Here is a 24,218-nt window from a genome sequence, read left to right on the forward strand (position 1 = left end):
AAAAAAAAGAAAAATGCAAATCTACTACACGCCGCGAAAAAACATTGTCACGTTTTCACAGAGATTTATTACAAAATTATTCAAAATCATGCTTCTCAATTATTCACTTAATTAGAATTATTGATAGCTGCAGCCCTACTGTAAAGAGAAGGAACTACAGAGAATATCCACTGTTAGCAACTGATGCATTTTGTGTTTTCATCGGCAGGCTTAAGATAGAAAGACGCATTCAAGTGAATCTGCCTAACTCTTGCACTTCTGGCCTTGAGTTCTAAACTTCAAGGAAGTGCTATGTACTACAGAGAGCAGCAGTAGTGGGTGAGGTCGTGAGGATGAATGGTGTGCCTTTTAAAGCTGGGATGTGTTTCAAGATAATATACTTGGAAAGGAAAAGTAAAGTGTCTCTGTGCTAGTTGAGTGTCACAGAGAAACCACAGAATGATTCCCGCTAGCAGCGAACACACTATGTCAAGTAGATAACTGCAGAGGAAAACATATGATGTGCTCCATTTGTCCGACTCTAGGTCGCAGATTACTATGAAAACCTGCAAAACCTGTCAATCCATCTGTCCATTGATCCGTGTGTCCCGCCTCTATATATGGTTGTCAGTCCATCACGCCTCGTGACATGTTACGCCACCATATATGTTCGTCAGTATGTCACGCCTGTGACACGCTCCATATATGGCCATCTCCATATATGAAGATCACAACACTGACCGCATCAAACCCTGGATAGCCATACGTTGAGAAGACTGGATCATCACCTAGATCTGCATATATGGAACTGACCTGTTCTGCCACCCTTAGATCTCCTTATATGGAGCTGCCTGTTCTGACCTTTCATATGTTGATCTGACCTCATCCAACCCTATACACTCAAGACATGCTCCAGCTAGTACAGAATTCATTCCATATGTTGATCTGACCCCCCATGCCAACGTGCCAGCGCTCACCCAGCAGTCTGCTAGGTGGATGCGTGCACAAGACCTCGCCCTTTAGGTCGCTTCTCACCCTCAGGGCGTCTTACTGGTATAGTATACTGTATACTGTATTTGGCACATGATGAACCAATTTCCCTCTGACTAATCTTAATTCATTTCATCAGTCTCTACTCGTATTCATTCTGGTTCTAGTCATTAAACTGTTGCTTTCCTCTCTTCCATGGGCTGTTCTAAAAGACATCCATTATTGTTTAAGTGCTGACTAATTGGAGTGTAACGACTGTCGGAAGCAGACCACATGGCTAGTAGCACTGTTCTTATCCGGGGGTGGGCTAAGTGCTCTGTCATTGTTTATTGCAGCTCAGTCAAGAAAGCCTTTGTGGCGTTTTGAGGTGTTTACTTCCTTTTCATTTTGTCTTCCCTTAATGACATTTCATGTACATCCCCCGAAGCATGGAACGACTGGGGTGCTTTCTATCTGTGTGTCACACTGTTATAATTAATGAGCAGTTTTATTTCAGGCCCCCCCCCCCCAATTAATTCCTAAATTGACCCTGTGGCAAAAGCAATTGTAAAATCACTAAATGAGCCAATGTGTGATTGACTGTTTTACAGTGGTTAATGCTCTTATCTCAATGGGTTTACATTAATTCCTCTAAATGATTAGTGAGCAAAGTGTACAAGAAATTAGCCCATGGTGGGACGACGGCACATTTTTTCACACCTAAATCCAGACAAGCATGTGCGATTATTCTAATTGGGTGAACAGAAGTGTTGTGTTTTAATCCACACCACTGAATTTCAGTTTACACTCTGCATGCAAGTGGCGGAACCATCCTCCAGATAATTAATGTATAAATTGCATGCAGTGCATGTGACCTTTTTGAAGGAGTGGAACACATTTCATGATGTACATACTGTAATGGCATGCACATGCATGAGCCTGAATCGGGGGTCGCTTGAGGCTGTAAATCTGAGCGATGAAACAGATTTATCCTCACCCCTTCCATTTTGCTGTGATAAATATGATGCTGTGTACGCCAAAGGTCATGTTGAGAAATGTCTGGACCTTTTTCCTCTATCCTTGAAGCATTTACTCTTCTGTGTTGTTTACCATGTCCTCACTTCCCACATGAACTGATTCACACGCTTTCTGGGGCAGGTGACTTTGTGAAAGTTCCTGGTGATACTTAGAGTAGTGATTCTCAGCCTTTTCAGGCCATGACCCCTCATAATAATCATATTTTTAACTGTGGACCCCCCAACATAATATTTTTTTTTAACTTCCCTTAGTTGGAATGTGAGGTGTTGAGGTTATTAAAAGACCTTAACTTGTCACTTCACTTCACTGTCATCTGGGGGGACCCCCAAAATCTCTCTCTCTCTCTCTCTCTCTCTCTCTCTTCTTTACAATGCGGTGCCATAGTCACTAAACTTATTTAGCTAAATATTAACTCATAAGATGCTTTACATTTGCTCAAGCTCTGGAAGTCAATAACTACTACTACTGCCTGATCACGATTTATGTGGAAGCCCAACAAACCTCTCCATCTCCTTTGCCTGCATTCTCAGTCTGTCTCTCTCTGCCACACTTTATACATTTTGTTTTGGTATTTTGGACCACATGATGAAATGTACATTAATGTCTCAAAAATTCTAATCATGAACATCCGATTGTGTCACTAGCGAAACAATTATGTCACTACCAAAACTTGACCATAATGTTGTAATAATGATTGTAATGTTTCAGTAGTGACTGTTATGGTAGTGACAATTTTATCTAGTCTTTAGCTAACTCTACAATGCTAGGCAAAACATGGCTAGCAAAAACAGCTTTAAACTGATAAATAAATCACATTTTGCAGAAAAAGAAATATAGTTAATTAATTAAGTATAATTTAAGAAGAAATTATGTGTTCGGTAGTGACAATCCTTAAAACCACACACAGATGTTCAGACTTTGGAAGACATTCATTTCAGACTGAAGAAAACTAGCTACTCACCATTATGAACATGAAGTATATGTCACTTCTTGGTGAAGAGTGTGGGGATGTGGCTAAAACTAGGCTCAATCTATGGACTAAAACACTTGTATTTCAGTAGTGACATGAAAACTGCTTTTTTATATAAAGCTTTTGAATTTAAAGAAAATTTACAAAATCAATCTACATATTTCAACTTCCCTTTAAGATAAATCAATACGATTTATTTAAAACCAACATTTAATAATACGACAAATCATTTAGATTTTATGTTTTCATAAATTGAAATGTAGGAGTTAGAGGTTGGGACAACCACCTCCCAATAGAAAGTAACATATAAAGTATATTTATTTATGTTAAATTTTGTCCTATCTCAATAAATGTATTGTGATTAAATGGATCATAAGATGATATTTGTACACGTGTAACGTCTGACTACTTAATTGTTTAAAAAATATATATTTTTCCTTGTGGGACTGTAATTTGAACCATTTTGGCAACTGAATGGTTGGAAAATGGAAATTAAGAGACATGGGGTCCCCAGCCAAAAACGTTGAGAACCCCTGCTTTAGAAGACTGCTATCGTTCAAAGTGAAAGATTATTATTGTATAATGGAGCTCTTAGGCCTGTGTAGACACTGATTAGACCATAAGTGTGTGTATCATCCCCCCCCTCTCTCTCTAGCATTACAGTGGAACAAATTGGCAGCTTTGTTTCATTCTCTATTTGTAGTTTGGCATTTTGCTGATGAATATTTCTCAGAGGCAGAATTGCTCTAGAGATAAAACTGTTTGTTTTGTTTCTAAACTCTTAATCAGAGCAAACTTCTTTTTTGTTTATTTAATTATCTTTATTTTTTTGTGAGAGTTAACGACCAGGCCATTTCGGAAAATAAACCTAAGATATCAAAAGCAAACCGAAGGAGAGAGATACGGCGGCAACACATTGGCCTCGACCACTGCAATGTTCCCCTGGCTCACTGAATGTTTTGCCCAGCCTAAAGGGTGATTTATGCTTAATTAAAAACAGGCCATATACAAGCACACAACACGTCGCAGGGACTCTTTCACTCTCACTACCCACCCACTCCTTTACTCCTTTCTATCCACCCATTTCATTCATTTCATACTCTTTTTATTCCACTTGCAATCCGCTGATCTCAACTGTCTAATCTAAACTCTGGCAATGGACTGCTTTGATACTGTAGCATTTACCTACATGCATGAAACGGAACACGGCACGTTGTTTCATAGCAAGTCACACAACCTTTGTTAACTATTCTAGTGCTGTCTTCCATCGTCACATCAATAGGTTAGTTAGAGTCACACAAATTCTAAGTCAATCTCCAAAGGTTTGGCAAAAGAAAATGCCAATATACATTATAAGCTCTATAACTAGGAAGTCACGTTGAGATTGAAAACCTCTTTTCATTTTACAATTTAGGCATTTAGCAGACGCTCTTAATCCAGAGCGATTTACATTAGGCAAGAACAAAAATCATAGCAATACATCACATACATAAAAAGTAGTATTCAAGAAACATGCGTAACAGTGGAATCTATATAATTAAACTACATATAAACTATACTATACTATACACTATAAAGTTATATGACTACATACAATGCAATTCTAGTGCTGTCTACATCACATGCTATAAGTCTGTATTAAGTCTTAACCCAGAGCCAAAAGATTATAATGGAACCAATGTGCATTTCCATCAACTACCGTTATGTGAATATATTATTCTGAATTAGTCGCAACAATATGTAATCAAAAGTGCCAGCCAAACACAAACTGTTATGGAGAGTTTGCATTCGCAGTCTATCCATCAAACGTTGCTTGGAAGAGTGATCATAACAGCCCTCCATCACATATTACTGTAGAGATCTTATACCTGATTTATACTTGGTTGCAGCATGACACATTGCTATTTGAGACACCAGCGAGCAACCAAGTATAAATGGGACATAACTGCACTGTGCACAACAGTCATCAAAAGTTTTGCCTTGAAGACATTGGTATTTGAAAGACAGAGTTTTGCTGTGTTAGCTGGAGAGTCACTTTCAAACTAATATCTGTCCCCACTTGAGTCCTATTTCTCTTTAGCAAATAAAAGAAAGCCCACGGCGTTATTGAGCTTTGATGTTATTATAATGCATGTAGACCTCTTAAAGTTTGCTAAATTCAGGGCTAGCAAACTGCTGTGGGGCTTAAACAAACTTCTGTAGAGTAGACAGAGTATACACACGTTTGTATGCAGCACCATGTTCGAATTTGTATCCTGAAGCCCGAAGGTGTTCTCTAAGTGCCTCTCTTGCGCTTATGTTTTTCCTACAGCAGTTTTGGGCCATGTGTTGTCACTCACTCACTCACTCACTCACTCATGGACGTTTGTGCCCTCTAGCAACAGCAGCATTCTCAAAGTTACTCAGCAACCACCACAGCAGCCAAAATAGTCTGCTATTTAGTGCCACACAAATAAATAGTTGACTACTGAATATGTATTAAAATCAATGTTTTGTATACAGAAACTTTTGCATTTAAAGTATAAAACCATAAAAGTGAAAACTTTTCCATCTTATATTTGGGGATAACAAATTTTAAGAATTTTATACACACTTGACAACTCAAGGATAAATAGCAATAAATATGTGCACATGCACACACTACAGTGGGGGGACACGCAACAGGCCATCAGTACGCACACCAAAGCCTGCCCCCGCTCGATCATGATTGGCGGAAGGCCCCTCTCTATCCTGATTGGATGAAGGCTGGGCCACCTAGCCAAGCCTGACCCCAGGGGTTAACTGGGGACGGGGAGGAACTCCTTATATGGTCAGCACACTCTATAGTAGGGAGGATTATCACAACAAAACAAAATAATAAATATTTGAATTAAGTGAAATCACTGAATATACCTTTAAGTGAGTGAGCAACACGTATAGCTGGACGAGGGCTATACAATTAAACTTCAAAATTATATGAATTTTTCTTTGCTGATTTTGTCAGTTTACATTTTTATCTGTTAGCCTTAGCAAATGATATCACAGTCATAATACTCTCACAAGAAACCAAACCATAGCAAAACTAATGGTCTCTTCCCTCAAGAGAACCAGGTGAAAATTTAACATTTTAGTCTTTAGACTTAAATCATTCTTCATTTCTTGCCTCTAGTAAGTATTGAAACCAAGTATAATGTTAACCTCACCAGATTGCCTATAGAACAAATTGAGTGTCAAAGTGAGCTTCAATGTGAGTTTAATGTTGTTTAATGCAATCAGATTTCTGTTTGGATTTATTGGCTGTCCTGTCAAGCCCATAAAGTAGTTTTTTGCCACTTAGTAAGCGTTCCCACATAACTTCCAATCCATACCCCAAATATTAGGCTACAACTAAAGACATCAAAACAATTATCAGGTCAGCACCAGTGTTTGGAAACATAGCAGTGGTCCCCTCATGTCTAATGTCCATAAATCCTTTTATTTTCATTGCCTCAGTCCTTTCGCTAATTCTTTCATCTATTAATTATATCTCCCTTATGACTGCGAATAAGCTCTGAAAGTGTAAACAAAAAAATTCTGTCTTCACGGTAGAGAATTAAGAAGAAGGCATTTTCTCTTCTCTGTTTTTTCTGAATGTATTCGTTCTCTAGGAGGCTGGGTAATATTCTCTCTTTGACTCAAAAAGGCGCTCCTCCCATCTTTCCGATATAGCCACATCTCAGATTCTAGTTGGCAGGATTGTTGCAGAGCAGAGTTTCTACGTATCACAGTGGGGGTTGGGGGGGGGGGGGGGGGCTGTCAATAAAAGATGTGTGCAGAGACCATTTCTAAATTACACATTTCTAGAGTGGCTGTCAGATGAAAGGAGATGGGCGAGGGAATTCACTGAGAGGAGAGGGGCTTGCATTCACTGAGAGGAGAGGGGCTTGCATTCACTGAGAGGAGAGGGGCTTGCATTCACTGAGAGGAGAGAGGGGCTTGCTTTCACTGAGAGGAGAGAGGGGCTTGCTTGCCTCGGCCGACTGAGATGAAGCTAGATGGCAGGACAATATCAGTGCTCACTTCTCTCTCATCTCGCTTGTTCGCTGTCCTCCTATCACTCTCGGTCATCTCCCTTTTCAAAGCTGTTTGTAGTGTTAAATCATCCCCAAAAAGTGACAAGTTTTACTTCATTAGGTGGCTGCTCCGCTTCACTGAGGAACAAGGACGAGAGTCTATCCTCTCTGGCTCTATCAATAACCATTAGGGACAAGCTCTCATTAGTTCAAACCTCAAAAGGCCTCGAGGGCTTGAGTAATGTGGATATGGCAGTGCATGTGATAGACTACTGGCTCTTTTGGACTACGAAGGGTAAACCTGAACCAGAACCACAACTTAAGGTGTTAGGCAGGTGTTAACATCACCCCAGTTCTCTGAAATATGACTGAGTTGTACAGTAGCTCGTTAAGCTAAGCAATTCTGGCAGATATAGGTGTGCTCTGTTTCTGTTGAGAAGATGTGTATCTTGTAGTGAAAAAGAGACACATGTCCACTAGTACATGGAACATGCCCCCCCATCCTCTTTAGCCACATTCAACATGTCACTGCAGTATGATTATCCTCATGGCAATGATGGAGCCGGAGAGCCAGCAGTGTGATGGGATGAGGGTTTCCGTGTGATGACTTATGAGCCCAGAGGTTTCTCTGCCAAGAGTAGGGAATTCAAACTTAATCAGGGCAAGGACCCCTCCCTCCTCCATCTATATGAGAGAGAGAGAGAGAGAGAGAGAGAGAGAGTGCTTCCTCCTGGTTTTTCCGTGGAGCCAAAAGTTTTAGTTTTCTTCTGTGAGAGATGGGCTCATTTCAGGGATATTGGAGAAACTTTCTCTTTTACCCAGATGGAAGACATTAGTAACATTAGCTTATCCCTGTCTCTCTTTTCTCTCTACATATCTATAATTTCTTTTATACATATATTCACTTGCACACACAATCTGACAAACGCCCCCACACTGAGGCACATGTCGATCCATCACCCCAGATCCCAGCTGATATTGTTCACTGATCCCAGACAGGGAGCTCTGTGGCCTCTGTGAGCTCAGTGGGCTTTTCAGTCCAGCTTGGCCCCTGTCCACAGGCCACGGTCACTGCCTCAGTGTCTGATTGGTCCTGATCAATAATACATTGACTGCATTAAAGCCTATGAATAAGTCATGGCTGGTAAGAATTAGGAAAGTCCTCAGAAACACGCTAAAATATCTCTCACGCATGCGCGCGCGCGCACACACACACACACACACACACACACACACACACACACACACACACACACACACACACACACACACACACACACACACACACACACAGCCATACACTTACACACAGCTCATCTATTTAGGCCACAGAAGATGTCGACAGACAGAAATAGAGGATAGAGGAGGGGTTTTAACTTGTAATGAATATTTCCCCCTCTTGCTGACATTTTGTTGCATGTTGAAGCGCTCTCCCTCTCTCTCCGCAAGTAACGTCCCTTTCCCTATGGGTGCAATAAATAACTTATTACATCCATGTGTCCTAAGGCTTAGAGAAGACCATCTGAATATAAATAGTTAATTTGTCTCCACGGGGGCTGCCCTGCTCACGTTATGGCATATAAATATATTTGTAATTACATTTCCTTTTTTTTTCTTTCTTTTTGACTGCAGATGAGACCTGAAATTGCCGTTTCACCCCAAACACTCATATCTGAGGCATTGGACACTTAATTGATTAAGTGTCCAATTAACTGATTTGTAATGGCGTAATACAGGGGTGCCCATTACGTCGATCGCGGTCGACCAGTCGATCGCAAGCGCTGCGCAAGTAGACCGCTTGGCCCTGACATGAAAAAAAAAAAAAAAACAATCCTCGAGTCGCCTCGGGCAGGCACGGCGTCGGCTGCTTTATAAAACCCCCCACAATGCAGTGCCTTGTTTTCAAGTGTGGGGAACGTCGGGTCTGTTCTGTTGTTAAACAAACAAATTAAAAGGATATCTATCCATCATTGTTCATATAGCAAGATGCGCGCGGCAAAGAAGCCTAAAACATATCACGTCCATGCAGAGTGGGAAGAAGATTATTTTTTCACAATGTCACATTCCAAGTCCAACTGCGTTTGCCTTACTCGAGCCCATCGCTACATTCATGTGCTTCCCATTCAGAAGCTGATGTTGATTCCATTGCCTCGAAAATAGCAACACTTTTTAACATGAACTCTTCTGCGTTGGAGAATGACATCATGGCACTGCAGGCTGACATACAGTTAAAGTTGCGCGCCCGCGATTGGAATTTACTCGTGAAGGAAAAGTATCCAAACATCAGGACTTGTGCAGCCTCGCTCACAGCGTTATTTGGCTCCACATATTTATGTGAATCAGCGTTTTCCCACATGAAGATAAGTAAGTCCAAATATCGTTCCACGTTGACGGACGATCATTTGGAAGCCTGTTTAAGACTAGCTGTCAGCAGTGACTGTCCGGATTACGCAGCGCTGACGGACTCCATTCAGTGCAAGGCTGAAAGCAGTCATCTGATTAAAGGGATAGTTCAGATTTTTTTAATTTAAATTGTATGAAATACTTTCCATTAATATAGTGGTTGCAACTGTAGGCCTATTCATTGATTGCCAGAGTCCTGTGGTAGTTCTGCTCTGGTTGAGTTGAGTGCATTATTCCTTCATGTGATTGTGTATGCTTTTTATGTGTCATACTTTTAATATTTGTAACATTTTATGAGCAATATGTTATTACAAATTTAAATTGATTGACATTATTACAAAGAGTAACTTTAACAAAATAAAGGTAAATAAATAGAATTGATTGATTGAAACAGTCCTAATGCCTTAATGTTATTTATTTTGACTATTTTAAGCAATGGGATAATATTTTTTTGGTTGGTAGATCACCTTGAGCTGGCAATTTTAAAAGTAGACCTCAAGTCAAAAAAATGTGTGGGCACACCTGGCGTAATAGAACAGTGGGTCCACACAATCGCTCCATCAGCAAGCACTTAATCGTGGAGGGGTGTGTGTGTGTGCGTGTATACTGTAATATGCATGTGCATGTTCATTTGATGAGATGCCCTGTTTTGTTGTGAGGTGTTGTGCTCCTCGTCCTTGGTGATGGGAGAGGAAGCGGCACTTTGTTCCTGCCATCAGACGTGTGTCGGAGAGGAAGCCTCTAGGAAGTGTGCAGTCAGAGAGATGCTGAAGCCTGTTAATGAATGCGTTAGCCTTGCTGCCAGAGACTATACTCAGTGTACTGCATACAAAAAAAAAACTCTGATGATGATGAAAAAAAAGTCTGACGGGGAAAGAGGAATGACGGGAGCAAGAGGGATAAGGAAGGGGATAGAAAGATGGAGCATGTGTCAGAAGCAGAAATAGATGGAAGTGTAGAATATATGTTTACTGTATGTGTCTTAAGTCGCTGAACTTCACAACGTACTGTATATGCAGGGTTGGAGTTGCATCTGCTTTTGATATCTCCCCCTGTAGTCATACATTTTGATTGCTGTGGGGATATGTTTTATCCCTGCTTCTGTGTCGTGGGAATTAAATGGACATTTCACCGCTGGAAGAACTTGCAGTCACTCAATTTTAACCCAATTTGTGCCCAAGATGTCTCCAGACCTCCTGGGAATTATTAGTATTTGTATTTGTATTAGATAACAGTAGCACAATTTGAAATTTGCACTCTATGGTCAGAAATTCTGTGTGTTTGACTAGGGATTGCTGAATTCCTACAATGACCATAATGCTTTGGTGCACTACCCCTCCTTGTGGAGGCTGCGTGGAGGTGTGACTTGTAGTCCAGGAAGGAAGTGAAACCGCATTTCCATGACAAATTCTGGTCATGAAGATGACAAAAATATCTAAAAACACAAATTACACAGTATAAAAACCCCAGGAAAGTGTTTCTTGTGTCCTAAACATCATTAAAATAAGATCTGGTTGCAAAAGGGGTGAAGTGGCCCTTGCATTTCCTTTGGGAAATGTAGACTTTAATTAAAGAAATGCATGTTAACACCCTGAACGCCCGGGGCTATTTAGGACCATTAAATCAGAGCACCCAGCGATTTGCAGCAACGGAGCACAATTCGAGATGCACCTGGCGCTTGGATGTAGCTGAAGTAGCTAGATGTAGCCAAAACACCTGAGGCGATCGACAACAACGGGAGGTATGATTAATTCTAACGTGATTAGTGACGGGACCACGATGGACCGTCAAAAACATAATCTTTGATTAGAATTGGAAGGATTGATTTAGATCAAGAGTTATCCATGTTTTAAGATTTTCGGTCTCATCCACTAAAATGTTGGGGGGGGGGGGGGGGGGGGGGCATTTTGGATGACGTCCCAACCAGAAATGACATGGAATGTTGCCCAACAGGCGCTCCCAGTCTGTGGAGCGATGCGCTCTGTTATGATATCAATAAAGTTCCGTCCTTTTATTAATCTCCGTCCTGAGTGTGGAGCGTTACTATTTGATAGGACGGAGACCTCTGTTTATGTCGCTCTGGGTGTTAACCACATGATCCCTGGCATTATTATTATAATGTAATGTTAACTGTGAGCTTGCTAGATCAGTTATTTTCAGTATTTGTTGCTAAAAGAAGTACCGGTATAGGGTTTAAGACATAACTTGTTTTTGAGTGTGTGCTTATTTTTTTACGAATCAAACGCTGTGTATATTATAATACTACTGCAAATCAATTCATGCCATGGCATCAAAAAGATGTAGGCACCAGAAAGCAACTCTTAACGGACATCAACATTTATGTGCAATTTATTGGTCATTACCTTGATTGACAATTAGATTGGTTGTAACTTATAATAAGCACTTATTGTCATTGCCGGGGTAGACAATACATTTTATATCATCATATAGCATCATTCAGTTCTCAGTACAAAATTGTCTCCCCAAGGAGACAGCAGCAACATTGAAAGTAACACATTTGAAAAATATATATGTATGTAGGGTTACAGAACGTACCATACATATTTTTATAAATACTGTCACAATCTACCCACATATTGTACAATCATATCACATTAAACATTCATGATCTCTTTGTAGAAATACATATTTGTAATGTTAAATCTCGAAGCGTGCGAAGGGCGTCCATTTCTTAATAAATTGCTCATTTTGTAGCCTCACCAAATAAGTAATTTCTTCCATGTCTCTAATTTCTGTTACTTTATTCAGCCATTGTTCGTCGGTTGGAGGTTGTTTTCTTAGCCAATTTATTGTGATAGTCTTTTTGGCCGCTGTTAACAGTATCTGGAGGAGGTACAACTTTTTCCTGTCAAACACTCATTTTGAACATTATTCCAGAATTGCTGTAGCTTAGGACACGTCCAAAAGATAGGCGTATGATTACCCATCTGTTCACCACATTCCTGCCAGCACTCAGTTGTAGGAGTAGTGCCTGCTCTACCAGTCAATAATGGAGTCTTTAAAAATCTGCTTACAATTTTTACATTGATATTCTCTCTAATAATTAGAGTTTGTTACTTTATGCACTTCAGTGCAGGCGTCTAGCCATTCTTCTTGTGAAATCTCTTGTTGTATTTCTTAATAAGCACTTTAACATTAACAAATTACTTAGACGAGAGAATGCTCGACTAATGGAACGTGTCTGATTTAAACATTAAATGGTATTAAAAAGTCACATTATAGGATTGGCTCTGTTCATATAGTTGGCAAGTGTAATGATTGTTTCAGACAACAAAGTACCTTCAGTGAAAACCATCCAATTGCCATCAATCTTGGCAGTGCCAGACAAACATTAGCCTTTATTTTATTTTAATGGAGAGCAACAGAAGCATTAAAACCAGCTTTATTTGTAATGGTCTGGATCCCATAGCATTGCTATTATATATTATAATGTCTAGATATGGACTAGTTTGTAATGAATGGAGGGCAGCAGAACAATAAAGAAAAGTCCCAAATGCTGGAGCAGATGCAGTTGAAACAGATTTATTAACCATTTAAAGTGGGAGTGAAACGGCTTTTTTGGGCATTTTATTTTGTGGTTTCAGACTGAAACGGAAGCCTCTGTGCTTCTGAGCCAATCAGAGCGTTGCATCCCTTCAGGCTATGGGTCGTTAGCTATATCTGTGTCTTCTGTCTTTGTTTACAAGTCAGTGTCTGAGAGACAAACGGTCGATCTCTGTCTGTGTGCTACTACGTGGCTTATTTCTAACCTATAATGTTTTCAGATACACGAATATGCTCCAATAGTGTGAAAATCGTATTCACCGTATGATGACATGCAGTATAGGATACTGTATCCTATACTGTATGGACATGGACATACAGTATAGGATACTGTATCCTATACTACATGTGGACATATGGACATCTAGTATAGGATACTGTATGGATACTGTATGTCTACAGTATATACTGTAAGGAGTTTTCCTTCATTTTTTATACAGTGAGCGAGTCTTTTTCTGTAAAGTTTTCCTCTGTTTTTGAGACCACCGCTCCTGTAGTCAAGTTTGAAAAAAGGACAAAGAAAGAGAGGAAGGCGCAACAATTTTTTCAGTGCTTCATAATAACACATTGTTCAGAGTTTAAGCTTTCAATGTGCTTGTCTGGAAAATTATACATTTTAGCATTATGCCTATCCATAATCCCTTTATAGACAAATATGTTCCATATTTCCAACAACCCTCACTGCAAAAATATAAAATGTGTAATCTCACACCAGTTTACAGTATATTGTAAGTAACTGCTTCATTGACAGTCAATACGAGTGACTGACTGTGGATTCATACAGTAGTTCAGTTCTCACTGATGTTTTACTTTCCATCAAGCCTCGTAATACAATAACGCTGTCAGCTCTGAAGCAGAAAATCACTCCGGGTACAAGCCCAATTACATTTTCACTTGTTTGACGATTCATTCCCCATGGAACTCTGTATTGTTATCGCATCAACGCAGGACCTATACCGTACTTCTCCTTCGCATTTGGAAACAACGGTCAATATTATAGGAATACAGATATACACCCAAAAGAGTGTAAGAACACTGACACTCAGGATTTTACATTAGAAGTTCATAACATTATTTATGTTCCTACTGCAGTTCTCAAGAGGTGTGCTGAGGCACAATGATGTGCAGTAAGAAAGTCCAGGTGTGTCTTGGGATTTAGTGACAACCACCATTAGTATTCACCCAATCTACTAGGGTGATTCATAGTAGATTGTGTGTATTATTGCAATCTAACTATAGATGTGTGAAATCCCTGTACTTCTGTGCGTCTGTAGTTCACTAATCTTGACTTGTTCAACTTGTTGATTGGCCTTTTTTGCTATGACTACAGATGTGCCTTGAGATTTTGACTTGCCTGTTGGTGTGCCTCGGGTACAGAATGTTTGCAAACCATTCCCTATTGTACATTTGCTTTAGATGCAGAACATTTAGAGTCCAGTGAACAGAGGCACATTTTCCTACAGTACTTTGTAATTACTGTATGGAAGGAAGGAAGGGTGAGTGGGAGTGATTTGACAGAACTTGTGCAATAGCAAGTGAGACTGTCTCTCACAGTCTCTGATCTCTTGGGGAGGAGCCGTGCTCTGTCACCCTTACCGTGGTTGTCCAATTAGAGCTGTGATTAGTGTAAACTGTCCCCAGTGAAATGAAATCCATCAGACTGGCTCAGATCGCTACAGACGGGTCCCTGCAATTTCTGCAATCACTTCATCTCTGTCACTGCAGTGCTAATATAAAACCAACAGAATGGATGATTTCTGCTTAAGGCACGCGTTGATTGAAACTGATTACATTTTTGCAAGTGTTGATTACATTTGGCAAGTGTTGATTATATCATACTGTATGTGTGTCGAGGTGTCTTTGTGGGTTTATAGTGAAAGATTGAAAGACTAAAAGATAGAAAGAAGAAATCATGTTTATTAGTAGAAATATAGGGATGGGAATTATCGATTAATGCATTATTTGATTTTGATAAGCTTATCAATCGATTAACCGGTTAGTTGATAAGCAGCGTTTTTGTAAAAAAAAAAATATCGTCGAATCTTAATTTCCCTCAATGTCTAACATAAAAATCAACATTTTTTTTCTGATACAAAATAATAATACAAAATGCATATTATATTCCTTAATCAAATGTTTATTTGACCATTGACGATACAGGGCCAGGCAAAGGCATCTTTGTATGTGCGTTCCTCGGCTACGCACACACGCCGATAGTGTTACATTCACAGAAAACCACCCAATGATAGAACCACAGACTTTTCAATTCATTACGATTAATTATTAACTGTTGAGTTTAATTGACTAATTTCTTAATAGCGATTTTATCGATTAACATCCCTATTAGAAATATTTTTATATGGACTCATGTTTTATTTCAGACTGCCGCAGCCAAGACGAGATCCTGTGGACCGTCGGGATTATGAAGACAATGAGCCTGGATCATCGATGGGCCACGCCCCCTGACACCAGACCAGTCACTGACCACAGCCACCTGCCATCAGTGTCTGCCTTCCCCACCTTATAGATTAACAGCAAAATGATGTGTGTGTGTGTGTGTGTGTGTGTGTGTGTGTGTCTGTCTCTCTCCCTCCCTCCCTCCCTCTCTCTCCCTCCCTCTCTCTCCCTCCCCTCCTCACATCTGCGGGAGAGAGGTGACCTTGAAGAAGACTTCTGTGACAAATATGGATGGCTGCGTATCTTACGCTCTCAGACTTTTTAATTCCCCACTAGCTCCTAACTTTTATTCTTTCTCTCTCTTTAATTGAAACGCGAGTTCTGCGCCGTAAAATACCATCAGGGTCAATTTCTCCGCAGCCAATCAGAATCAGGCTTCTTGGCAGAACTGGGCTGTTAAAGCCTGCAGCAGACGGCGGGGTAGGATGATTATGACAAAGGCCTTCACGTCCGCGTATTCACACAGACATGACGTTTCACGCAGAGGAAGAAATGTCAAAATGCCTTTAGCATGATTGTAAAAAGAAAAAAAAGTTAATTTAAAAGTGTCCCTTATATAATTTTGTCTCTTGATATTTCCTCCTCACATCCTCTTTTTGTTGTACAGCTTAATTTTCTCCCCACCTGTGTGTGTGTGTGTGTGTGTGCGTGTGCGTGTGTGCGCATCTGCTTGTCAATCCATCATCAAACGCACCCATTGATCGGTGAGCATAATGGTGAGTCCATACTAGGTGAAAATCGAACTGTAATTTGACTTGCACTCCAGCAATGTCAGCATTCTGTGTAATGTAGAGAAACGTTGGACATTGACGTAGACAGGCTTGACTTTCAGTCAAGGCACGTTGCTGCCGACTTTAGATTTTTCTGTACCTCCATGCTAGTGCCTTTTTTTATTGCGATTTATTTACTTAATTCCTAGATACAAAATTAAAAGCTATCTATAATAATGTTTAGCACTGTTGCAGCGCACTTGAGTTGCACTAAGGGCCGTGTACAGTAGGGGTGCAGCAGTAAATTGTACTACCGTAATTTCCGGACTATAAGGCGCACCTGAATATAAGCCGCACCAGCCAAATTTAGGGAAAATCCCAAATATGTACGTATACAAGCCGCACCGGACTATAAGCCGCAGGTGGCCCCCTAGTGGCCGTTTCGTTAGCTCAGAGCCTTAGATGGCTCTGCGTTAGCTGTAAAAATCCATAGATAAGCCGCACCGTTGTATAAGCCGCAGGGTTCAAATCATGGGTAAAAAGGTGCGGCTTATAGTCCGGAAATTACGGTAATTGATTTAACCAATTATAAAAAAATATTTTTTTTATAAAGCCGATTTTTGGAGGGGAATTGAACTATTATTTAGGCTACGTTCGCTATTTTGGCACGAGACCTTCGTGCAACAAAGTATAAAAATGTGTTTAATCAGACTGAGATTGACCATATTAAACATTGGTTGGAATTATTTTGCGTGAATTTGTTGATATATCTAAAAAATATCATCACTTTGAGTAATCGCTAAGACAAAAAGCGATAGTTGCAGCCCTAGTCTACACCAACGAGGGGAATGTAGATTCTGGTTTATTTCAAATAATTCCAGTGAATAGCTCATGTCTCTACTGTAGGCGTCTGTGATAGATGTGTGTAGAGAGGACTGTCTTAAGTTCCTTCATGTATTTCTTTTATTTTTCTCTATATTTGTATTAAATCAACAAATAAAGAGAGTGCCCTATGTTATGGTTGCCAACTTGCCATCAATTTAGTATTTTTTTCCCTTATTTTTCTACATAATTCTACATAAATGTTTGTCAAGCCAACAGGCGTTGGGAGACTATCAGGGAGACTATCGATCATCTCGGAAATTATTATGATGAAAACCTGGCCATTTTTCACCCCTGTCAATTATCTAATGTGATTCTGGGCTCTACACACCCTCCGCCAACCTAGTCCCCATATAAGGGGGACATGGGTAGAGCAACAGACTTGAACTCATGCTTCCTTCATGCCTAAGTGTCCAAGTTTCCCTGGTTGGACGTAGCGCGTGGAAGGAACACGTTATTCCAACCAGTTCCTTTCCCCTCCGTCAGGCGCCCCGGCTGGCCAAGGCGAGGCAGTTTAGAGACCAGTATTACTGCATGTTTTTTGTGAGGGTACCTACCCTATGGGACACGGGGAGAACATGCAAACTCCATCTTTCGGCAAGGCATTTATGAAGTGATCGTAAATAGCTTGCGTAATTTTGGTCGTAGCGTTGATGTGATCAATCTGGCACGCCCTATGAAATGAAGCCTCTCCGTCATTTTTGCGACATGAAAAACTGCAATACGACCAAACAAAGTCTCCACGGCTCACCTTGCCAAACATTAACGTGTGTGGTACTGGTGGTGGTGAGCTGACTGGGTCCGGTTCCTGGGACCGGGACTTGGGTTTCCAATCTCCCAAGTCTCGATGAAGGATGCAGTCCCCACTTGCGCTGGCTCGGTACATTTGGCATTCGAGTGACGTGTCGGGTTTAGCCTTAAATGAGACGAAACGAGGAGATTGCACATAACTCCAGGAAAACATGGGTTTGTCTGCTGTAGATTACAGTACCCACGTTGGGAGACTTGACTCTCCAGCTGCAGCAGTCTCCAATGTCACGTTGATAAATGAGGGCCTTGGTCTCGCTTTACCTGCATTCAGGAATGGTGGAGCGACCTTATGTTAAGGTCGGGTCTATAATGCGTTATAACCACATTTATGATGCATTGTGCATTATAACTCTTATTATAAATGTTTATAATTATGCATAACGACTTACAATAATATAATAACTGCTGGTCATAATGCATTAACTCAGTGGAACAGTGCATTACCACGTAATGCCAGGTAACACTTTACTTAAAGGTCGGATGTATAATGCATTATAATCACATTTATATTGCACTTAAAATGCAATCTCAGACGAGCCGGATCCTACTTTTATCACATCACAGAAACAATCAAAACACTTTGGCTCACACACCCCCTCCATCCTCCACCCTCATGCTTTGTTCCATCAATTCTTCCATCTCGTTCCCTCTCAGCGTCACGGCACGCAGCGCGCACATGGGCTTTCACACCTGCTTTCAACCTTAGCTGAGATGTTCTATCGGAGCGTGGATGCTGTCTCAGCAGTACTGCCTTCTCGGCACTGCGTTATTGACTGATTGGGGAAACTCATTTAGCCAGTGGGCATGGCTGTGTGTGTGTGTGTGTGTGTGTGTGTGTGTGTGTGTGTGTGTGTGTGTGTGTGTGTGTGTGTGTGTGTGTGTGTGTGTGTGTGTGTGTGTGTGTGTGTGTGTGTGTGTGTGTGTGTGTGTGTGTGTGTGTGTGTGTGTGTGTGTGTGTGTGTGTGTGTGTGTGTGTGTGTGTGTGTGTGTGTGTGTGTGTGGATTCCCATTCTCTGTCCAGTTTCTCCTCATATAAATAACTGCACTTAATGACTTACTGGAAGAGTCATCGATCCCCAGCACTAAGGTAGCTCAGACTTGTCAGCTGACAACCTGTGCGTGTGTTGAGGCAAAGGGAAGAGATGAATATTAAAGACCGTTTCTTTGTGCAAAGAAATATTGAAATTCATGGAAACATGCAATCTAAGGAAACAAAGGTCTCTTTGAAAGTACCAAGTTTCACAGTATGCATGCACCACACAGAGCCGGAGCTACCGTTGGACTAGGGTGGGCTGCAGCACAGAAATTGTAAAGTATTATTGTAAAGAGATTATTTATGTTTAGTTTTTATATATCTAGTATTATGGTTAAAACATTGTGATCTGCTGTCTGCACTGCAGACAGTGCCTGCTGTGTTGTGGGGTAGCTGTGGAACTGACTTAGTGCACTATTAGTGGCTGTACTCTTGTATTGCTCATCTCTTTACTGTGATTTTATAGAGCACATTGTGAAATATTGTGCTGTAAAACTGCATTAGTGCACTACTGGCTACTAGTGGCTGCATTAATTCAGCGACTAGTCTGTCTGTCTGCCTGCCTCTCTTTTGGGGGGGCTGGGTACTCCAAAATACCCCAATTTCGCATCGCACAGCGCAGGGGGGCCCTGAACTTTTGTCTACACACAAACGACATATACGATGTACAAGCCCTCAGGACACGCATCGACAAGCTATGTGGTCAGTTCTAATAAATAAATCCAATTTATTTCTTATTTCCAGTATATCAATAAACAGACTCATCAAGGCTCGTCATAGTGGGAATGTAGGTGGTGGACTGGACCCAGTGCTGTGAAACCACAGACACCAACTGTCTTTTAAAATCGCTGCAGAGAGAAATGGGGTCTATTAAATACAGCAATCAAAGCCGCAGTGCCACTAGAAAACATGTCACGTAACTAATTCAATCCCACAACCCACGAAGCAATTAATTCCTGTCAATACAAATGCACATATTGGCTCTTGTGCCCATCAGGCAGAGGAGGCCTTATGGCTCTGTTTGTGTTCACTTGTGTGCATGCATTCTTGTATGTGCATGCATAGGCAAACAAGCTCTATGAATGAAGTGGAACCTGAGAGAGCAGGTGTAATCGGGTGTGCGGGGGAAAGAAAGGGAACCTTGTGGTCTCACTGGCTAAATGAGATCAGACAAGCTTTGCTTCTCCACTTCCTCTCCAGACAACAGATGTATTGCCTCTGGTTTGTTATTATTTCTCTGATCGCCTTGGACACAATCTGCAGCACAGATGACAGGATAATGACTAGGCGTTGAAACCGGACTGCCTTTTGACCGAATGAAACCCCCACTCTTGCTATGCCGTTATACTGCTTCCTTAATTAAATTGATGTATAGCTGCATGCATGCAAGTGCACACAATATATACATTTAAAGTATCCAACCTGTGTTAGTCACTAGAGGTGTATTGCAATATGAAAATGTCACTCATGTTGATGTTGACCACAACATTAGTGACATGAAATGTGTTTGTATTTAGTTACGGTAGTAGTTGTGGTTTAAAGGTGTTACTATTAATCTTAGATGTATACTAGAGGACTAGTGGTTAATAGTAAAACGTAATAATGGTAAGTAATAATGACTTGATTGTCCCATTTATAAAGATGGGTGAAATTCTACAGGTCAGATATAAAATTATCCCTGAGTAGAGTGAGATGTATACATAATATACAAGCGGGTCAGATGGGGTACATGGTTATATGAAACGTTAAAAAAAAGGTTGTTTTACATTGATGTGTTGGGGTGCCTGCTGGCCTAGTGGTCCAGGTGCATGCCACATAATATAGGCTCTGGCCTGACAGCGAGTCGTTTGTTCGAATCCCGTTCATGATGACCGTTGCTGCGTGTCTCTCCCCTTCTCTCTCTCTCCCTCTGTCCTGTCTATCTTTACTTGCAACTATCAACAAAGTCAAAAAGCCAAAACAAATCTTTAAAAAAAAAGATTATGGGGTGTATTACATTGAGATTACTCAATGTTACTCATTGAGATTACTCAATGTCATACAACAACAAATTGTGTCATTGACAGGATATAAATGGAAGGGATAATTAATCTAGAGATAGTCTATTAATTCCATTACATTGGAATTAATAGACTATCTCTAGATGAATTATCTGTCAGGAAAATCCATTTTTTTCTTCATTATTTGGGTCCATTTTGCGTTTTTACTCTCTCATGGAGGCATGGTTAAATTAACTCTCCCAATCTGTTTTGTCTGACTGCCAAAAAATGTGAAGCTGATAGTTTCCTCTACCCATTCCTAGCTGAATGGTAGAGAGCCCTGCTGTGAAGCAGAAGATGCCAGGTTTGATTTCTGGCTGCAGCAATGTGCAGTGGTGTGCACAGACATTTAGAGGGGCCGGTGCTCAAGTGAAAAAAGGGCACCTTGTGCAGCGGGTGGTTGCCTTAATAGTGAGATTTATAGATTTTGGGGCATAATTAATATATTAGAAGCTTTTTTAAATTAGGAATTGATCAATGTCACCATGGGCCACATACTGTACACTGTACACAAATAAATGTTTTTTTGTTTTGTTTTTTCTTCAAAAGGGCACATTGCTGTCCAGAGGGCAAGGGCAGGTGGTGCTCTAGCACCCCCTAGTGTCTATCTGTGCACGCCACTGTCAATGTGTGAAGGTGTCCCTAAACAAGACACTTAACCCATTCTGGGTGGGAACCCCTTTTGGTATTTTACCCCTTCGGGACAGGAACCCCTTTTGGAGTTCTTGTTGCTATGTACAGTATATTGGCAGCATAATTTTTCTTTGTAATTGTTGAATTAATATTTGCGTTTTTTTCTTTAAAAAATCTTTTCTACTACTCCTACAAATCCTACAAACTCCTGCTCATCTGCTGAAAAAACCTAAGTGAGGTGCTGGAGTCACAAAGGGATAATGAAAAAAATACAGGGAAGCTCGAAACTCTTTCTTGATTCAGATTGTCCAGATTCCATTCCAATTGGCTATGACTGCCTTCCAAAGTTTGCTTAGTATATCATTAGTCTGAAAACTTCAGACTCCATCTTAGTCCATAGCACTCGCAGTAGTACTTGCCCTAACCTCGACCTCCTACAGGCATATATGCATATAGCTCAACTTATGTAACTTAAATAGCACTTTATGTAGACGTAACACTCTATAGTGTATACACTTAAAGTTTCATTAGATAGATATTCCACTGTGAGGTTCTTAAGCTTACGTATGAGTGTTGATGACTATCTTTCATGTATTTGATGTATTACCATGTTTGTTGTTCTTGCTTACTGTAAATCGCTCTGGATTTACAGCATCTGCTAAATTGTAAATTGTAATTGTATCATACTATTTATTGCGCCTTGAGCTATCACAATATATGCCTCTGCTGGCTCGTGATGAGGCTCTTTGTGAAGAAATATTCTCCTGACAAATCCTAGACATGTATTTCATCGGCATTCAACCCTGGAGTGAACACAGTTAGGCTAGCACAGTCTGTCCATTACAGTAACTAGCTCTAGCGCCACGTCATCCAGGTGGATAGTTGTCCAGATGCCCACTGGTCCAGGTGGCCACTCATCCAGGTGGATAGTTGTCCAGATGCCCACTGGTCCAGGTGGCCACTCATCCAGGTGGATAGTTGTCCAGATGCCCACTGGTCCAGGTGGCCACTCATCCAGGTGGATAGTTGTCCAGATGCCCACTGGTCCAGGTGCCTAGTTGTTCAGGTGCCCAGCCGTACAGGTGCCCACATGTCTGTAGTTGCCGAGTTGTCCAGGTGCACACTCGTCCAGGTGGCCAGTTTGTGCAGGTGGCCACATGTCCCTAGTGGCCAGGTGTGTGTGTGTGTGTGTGTGTGTGTGTGTGTGTGTGTGTGTGTGTGTGTGTGTGTGTGTGTGTGTGTGTGTGTGTGTGTGTGTGTGTGTGTGTGTGTGTGTGTGTGTGTGTGTGTGGATCTTATGAATACTGGGCGACCAGTAACGTCAGACTATTGGGGTGGCGGACTATTGGTGTGTGTGTGTGTGTGCAGTGAAAAAGGGAGGGGTCATGGCATGTCGGACAGCACACACTCAAATAGAGTAGTACCTTTTCTTTCTTTTTCTTTATTTAGATGGTACACCGCATATTCATGAACAGTACATATTGTAAATAACATATCGTTGCTGTCTGGAAGAAACCATCTAACTCAGATTTTTTTTGCATAAATCAATGCTGTTGAACACATCTGTGTGTTGGTTAAATAATATTTAATAGTATTAAAATTGCTTCGGTGAAAACCTCCTAACTCCATTGGATCCTCAAACTCTGTCAAACCAGCTAACTCCACTCGGTTTAGCCATCTTTTTTTTTCATAAATCAGTGCTATTGAACACCCTTTACGTCTGTGTTGGTTAAAAATATATTGAACCAATGAAAAGTATTAAAAACCGCGTAGACAAAAACCTAACTCCACTTGAGCAGGATGTTTTGTTATTTTTATTAATATTTTGGAGTTCCCTATCGCCTGGTCATCGGTGCATGCATTGACACAAGTTCCAGACCATTGCTCCAAATACTCTGATGTCACCCAGGCGAGTACAGGCGAGATCACTGATCACTGATGGCAACGATGCAACAATGGACTGCAGTATCTTTGTTGTCGTGGGATGGGTTACTTTCTTTCGATTAATCTGACGGCACACTTGAGTAACTCACACAGCATACTAAGCATACAGGTTGGGAAACACTGTATCTCTTAAAAGTCAAATCAAAAACAGCGAATTAAACAATGAAAACAAAAGTCGGGAATGACGTGATCTGCAGGGAAAGATCTCTTTATCAATTAAGTCAGAAATGTCGTGATCCGCAGGAAATGTGTTATACTATTGGTGGGTAATTGGTGCAGTGTGTTGAAACTGTATGTGATGGTGGAGACTTGTCAAGCCTATGGCTCCTCTATGATCCAGGCCAGCTAGTGGAGGCTGGTGGCTGCGGGCCGTCCCACCCTGACTGACAGCAGGCATCTGTCAGGGCTGACAGGTACAGACAGCTGTCTGGCAGCCCCGGCTCCTGAACAATGACCGGGCGGAGACGAGGGGGCTGGAGGAGAATCCATCTCGCACTCTCTCTGACAGCCTCCATCACTGCACCCAAGTTAACCACGCCATTGTGGGGGTCGATCTGTGCCCCCTATCGCCTCATCAGGTTAGGTGAGTGGAGCTGCTGCTGTGTGGATTGTGGAATGGGAAGGAGGTGCTGCATAAGGTGATAAGGTGGACAGACTAGAGGCTAAGGCCTGAGGTAGAGAGATGACCCTGGTCCCATGGTTCATGCTGGGGCTCGGGGAGATCAAAGCAGTAATGTTGGTCACGTGCAGAGTATA

The 24,218-nt window shown here is 41.1% G+C and overlaps 1 protein-coding gene across 3 annotated transcripts in view; it reads left to right on the top strand.

Annotated features, from left to right (window-relative positions):
- Positions 1 to 24,218, top strand: part of trim44 (tripartite motif containing 44) — a 466,525-nt gene that overhangs the window by 43,331 nt on the left and 398,976 nt on the right. The window contains exon 6 of one of the 3 annotated variants that reach the window (XR_013963955.1): positions 15,336 to 16,664. Coding sequence is in view for 1 of the 3 variants with exons in the window: in XM_080761881.1 (XP_080618007.1) it covers positions 15,336 to 15,420 (85 nt within the window). In the remaining 2 variants the exon portion in view is untranslated. Of the gene's footprint in view, positions 1 to 15,335; positions 17,155 to 24,218 lie in introns of those variants that run through there. The other 2 variants (XR_013963956.1, XM_080761881.1) reach the window with 2 other exon arrangements.

The sequence above is a fragment of the Protomyctophum bolini genome, assembly GCF_963924005.1.
Source record: "Protomyctophum bolini genome assembly, chromosome: 4".
Lineage (NCBI taxonomy): Eukaryota > Metazoa > Chordata > Actinopteri > Myctophiformes > Myctophidae > Protomyctophum > Protomyctophum bolini.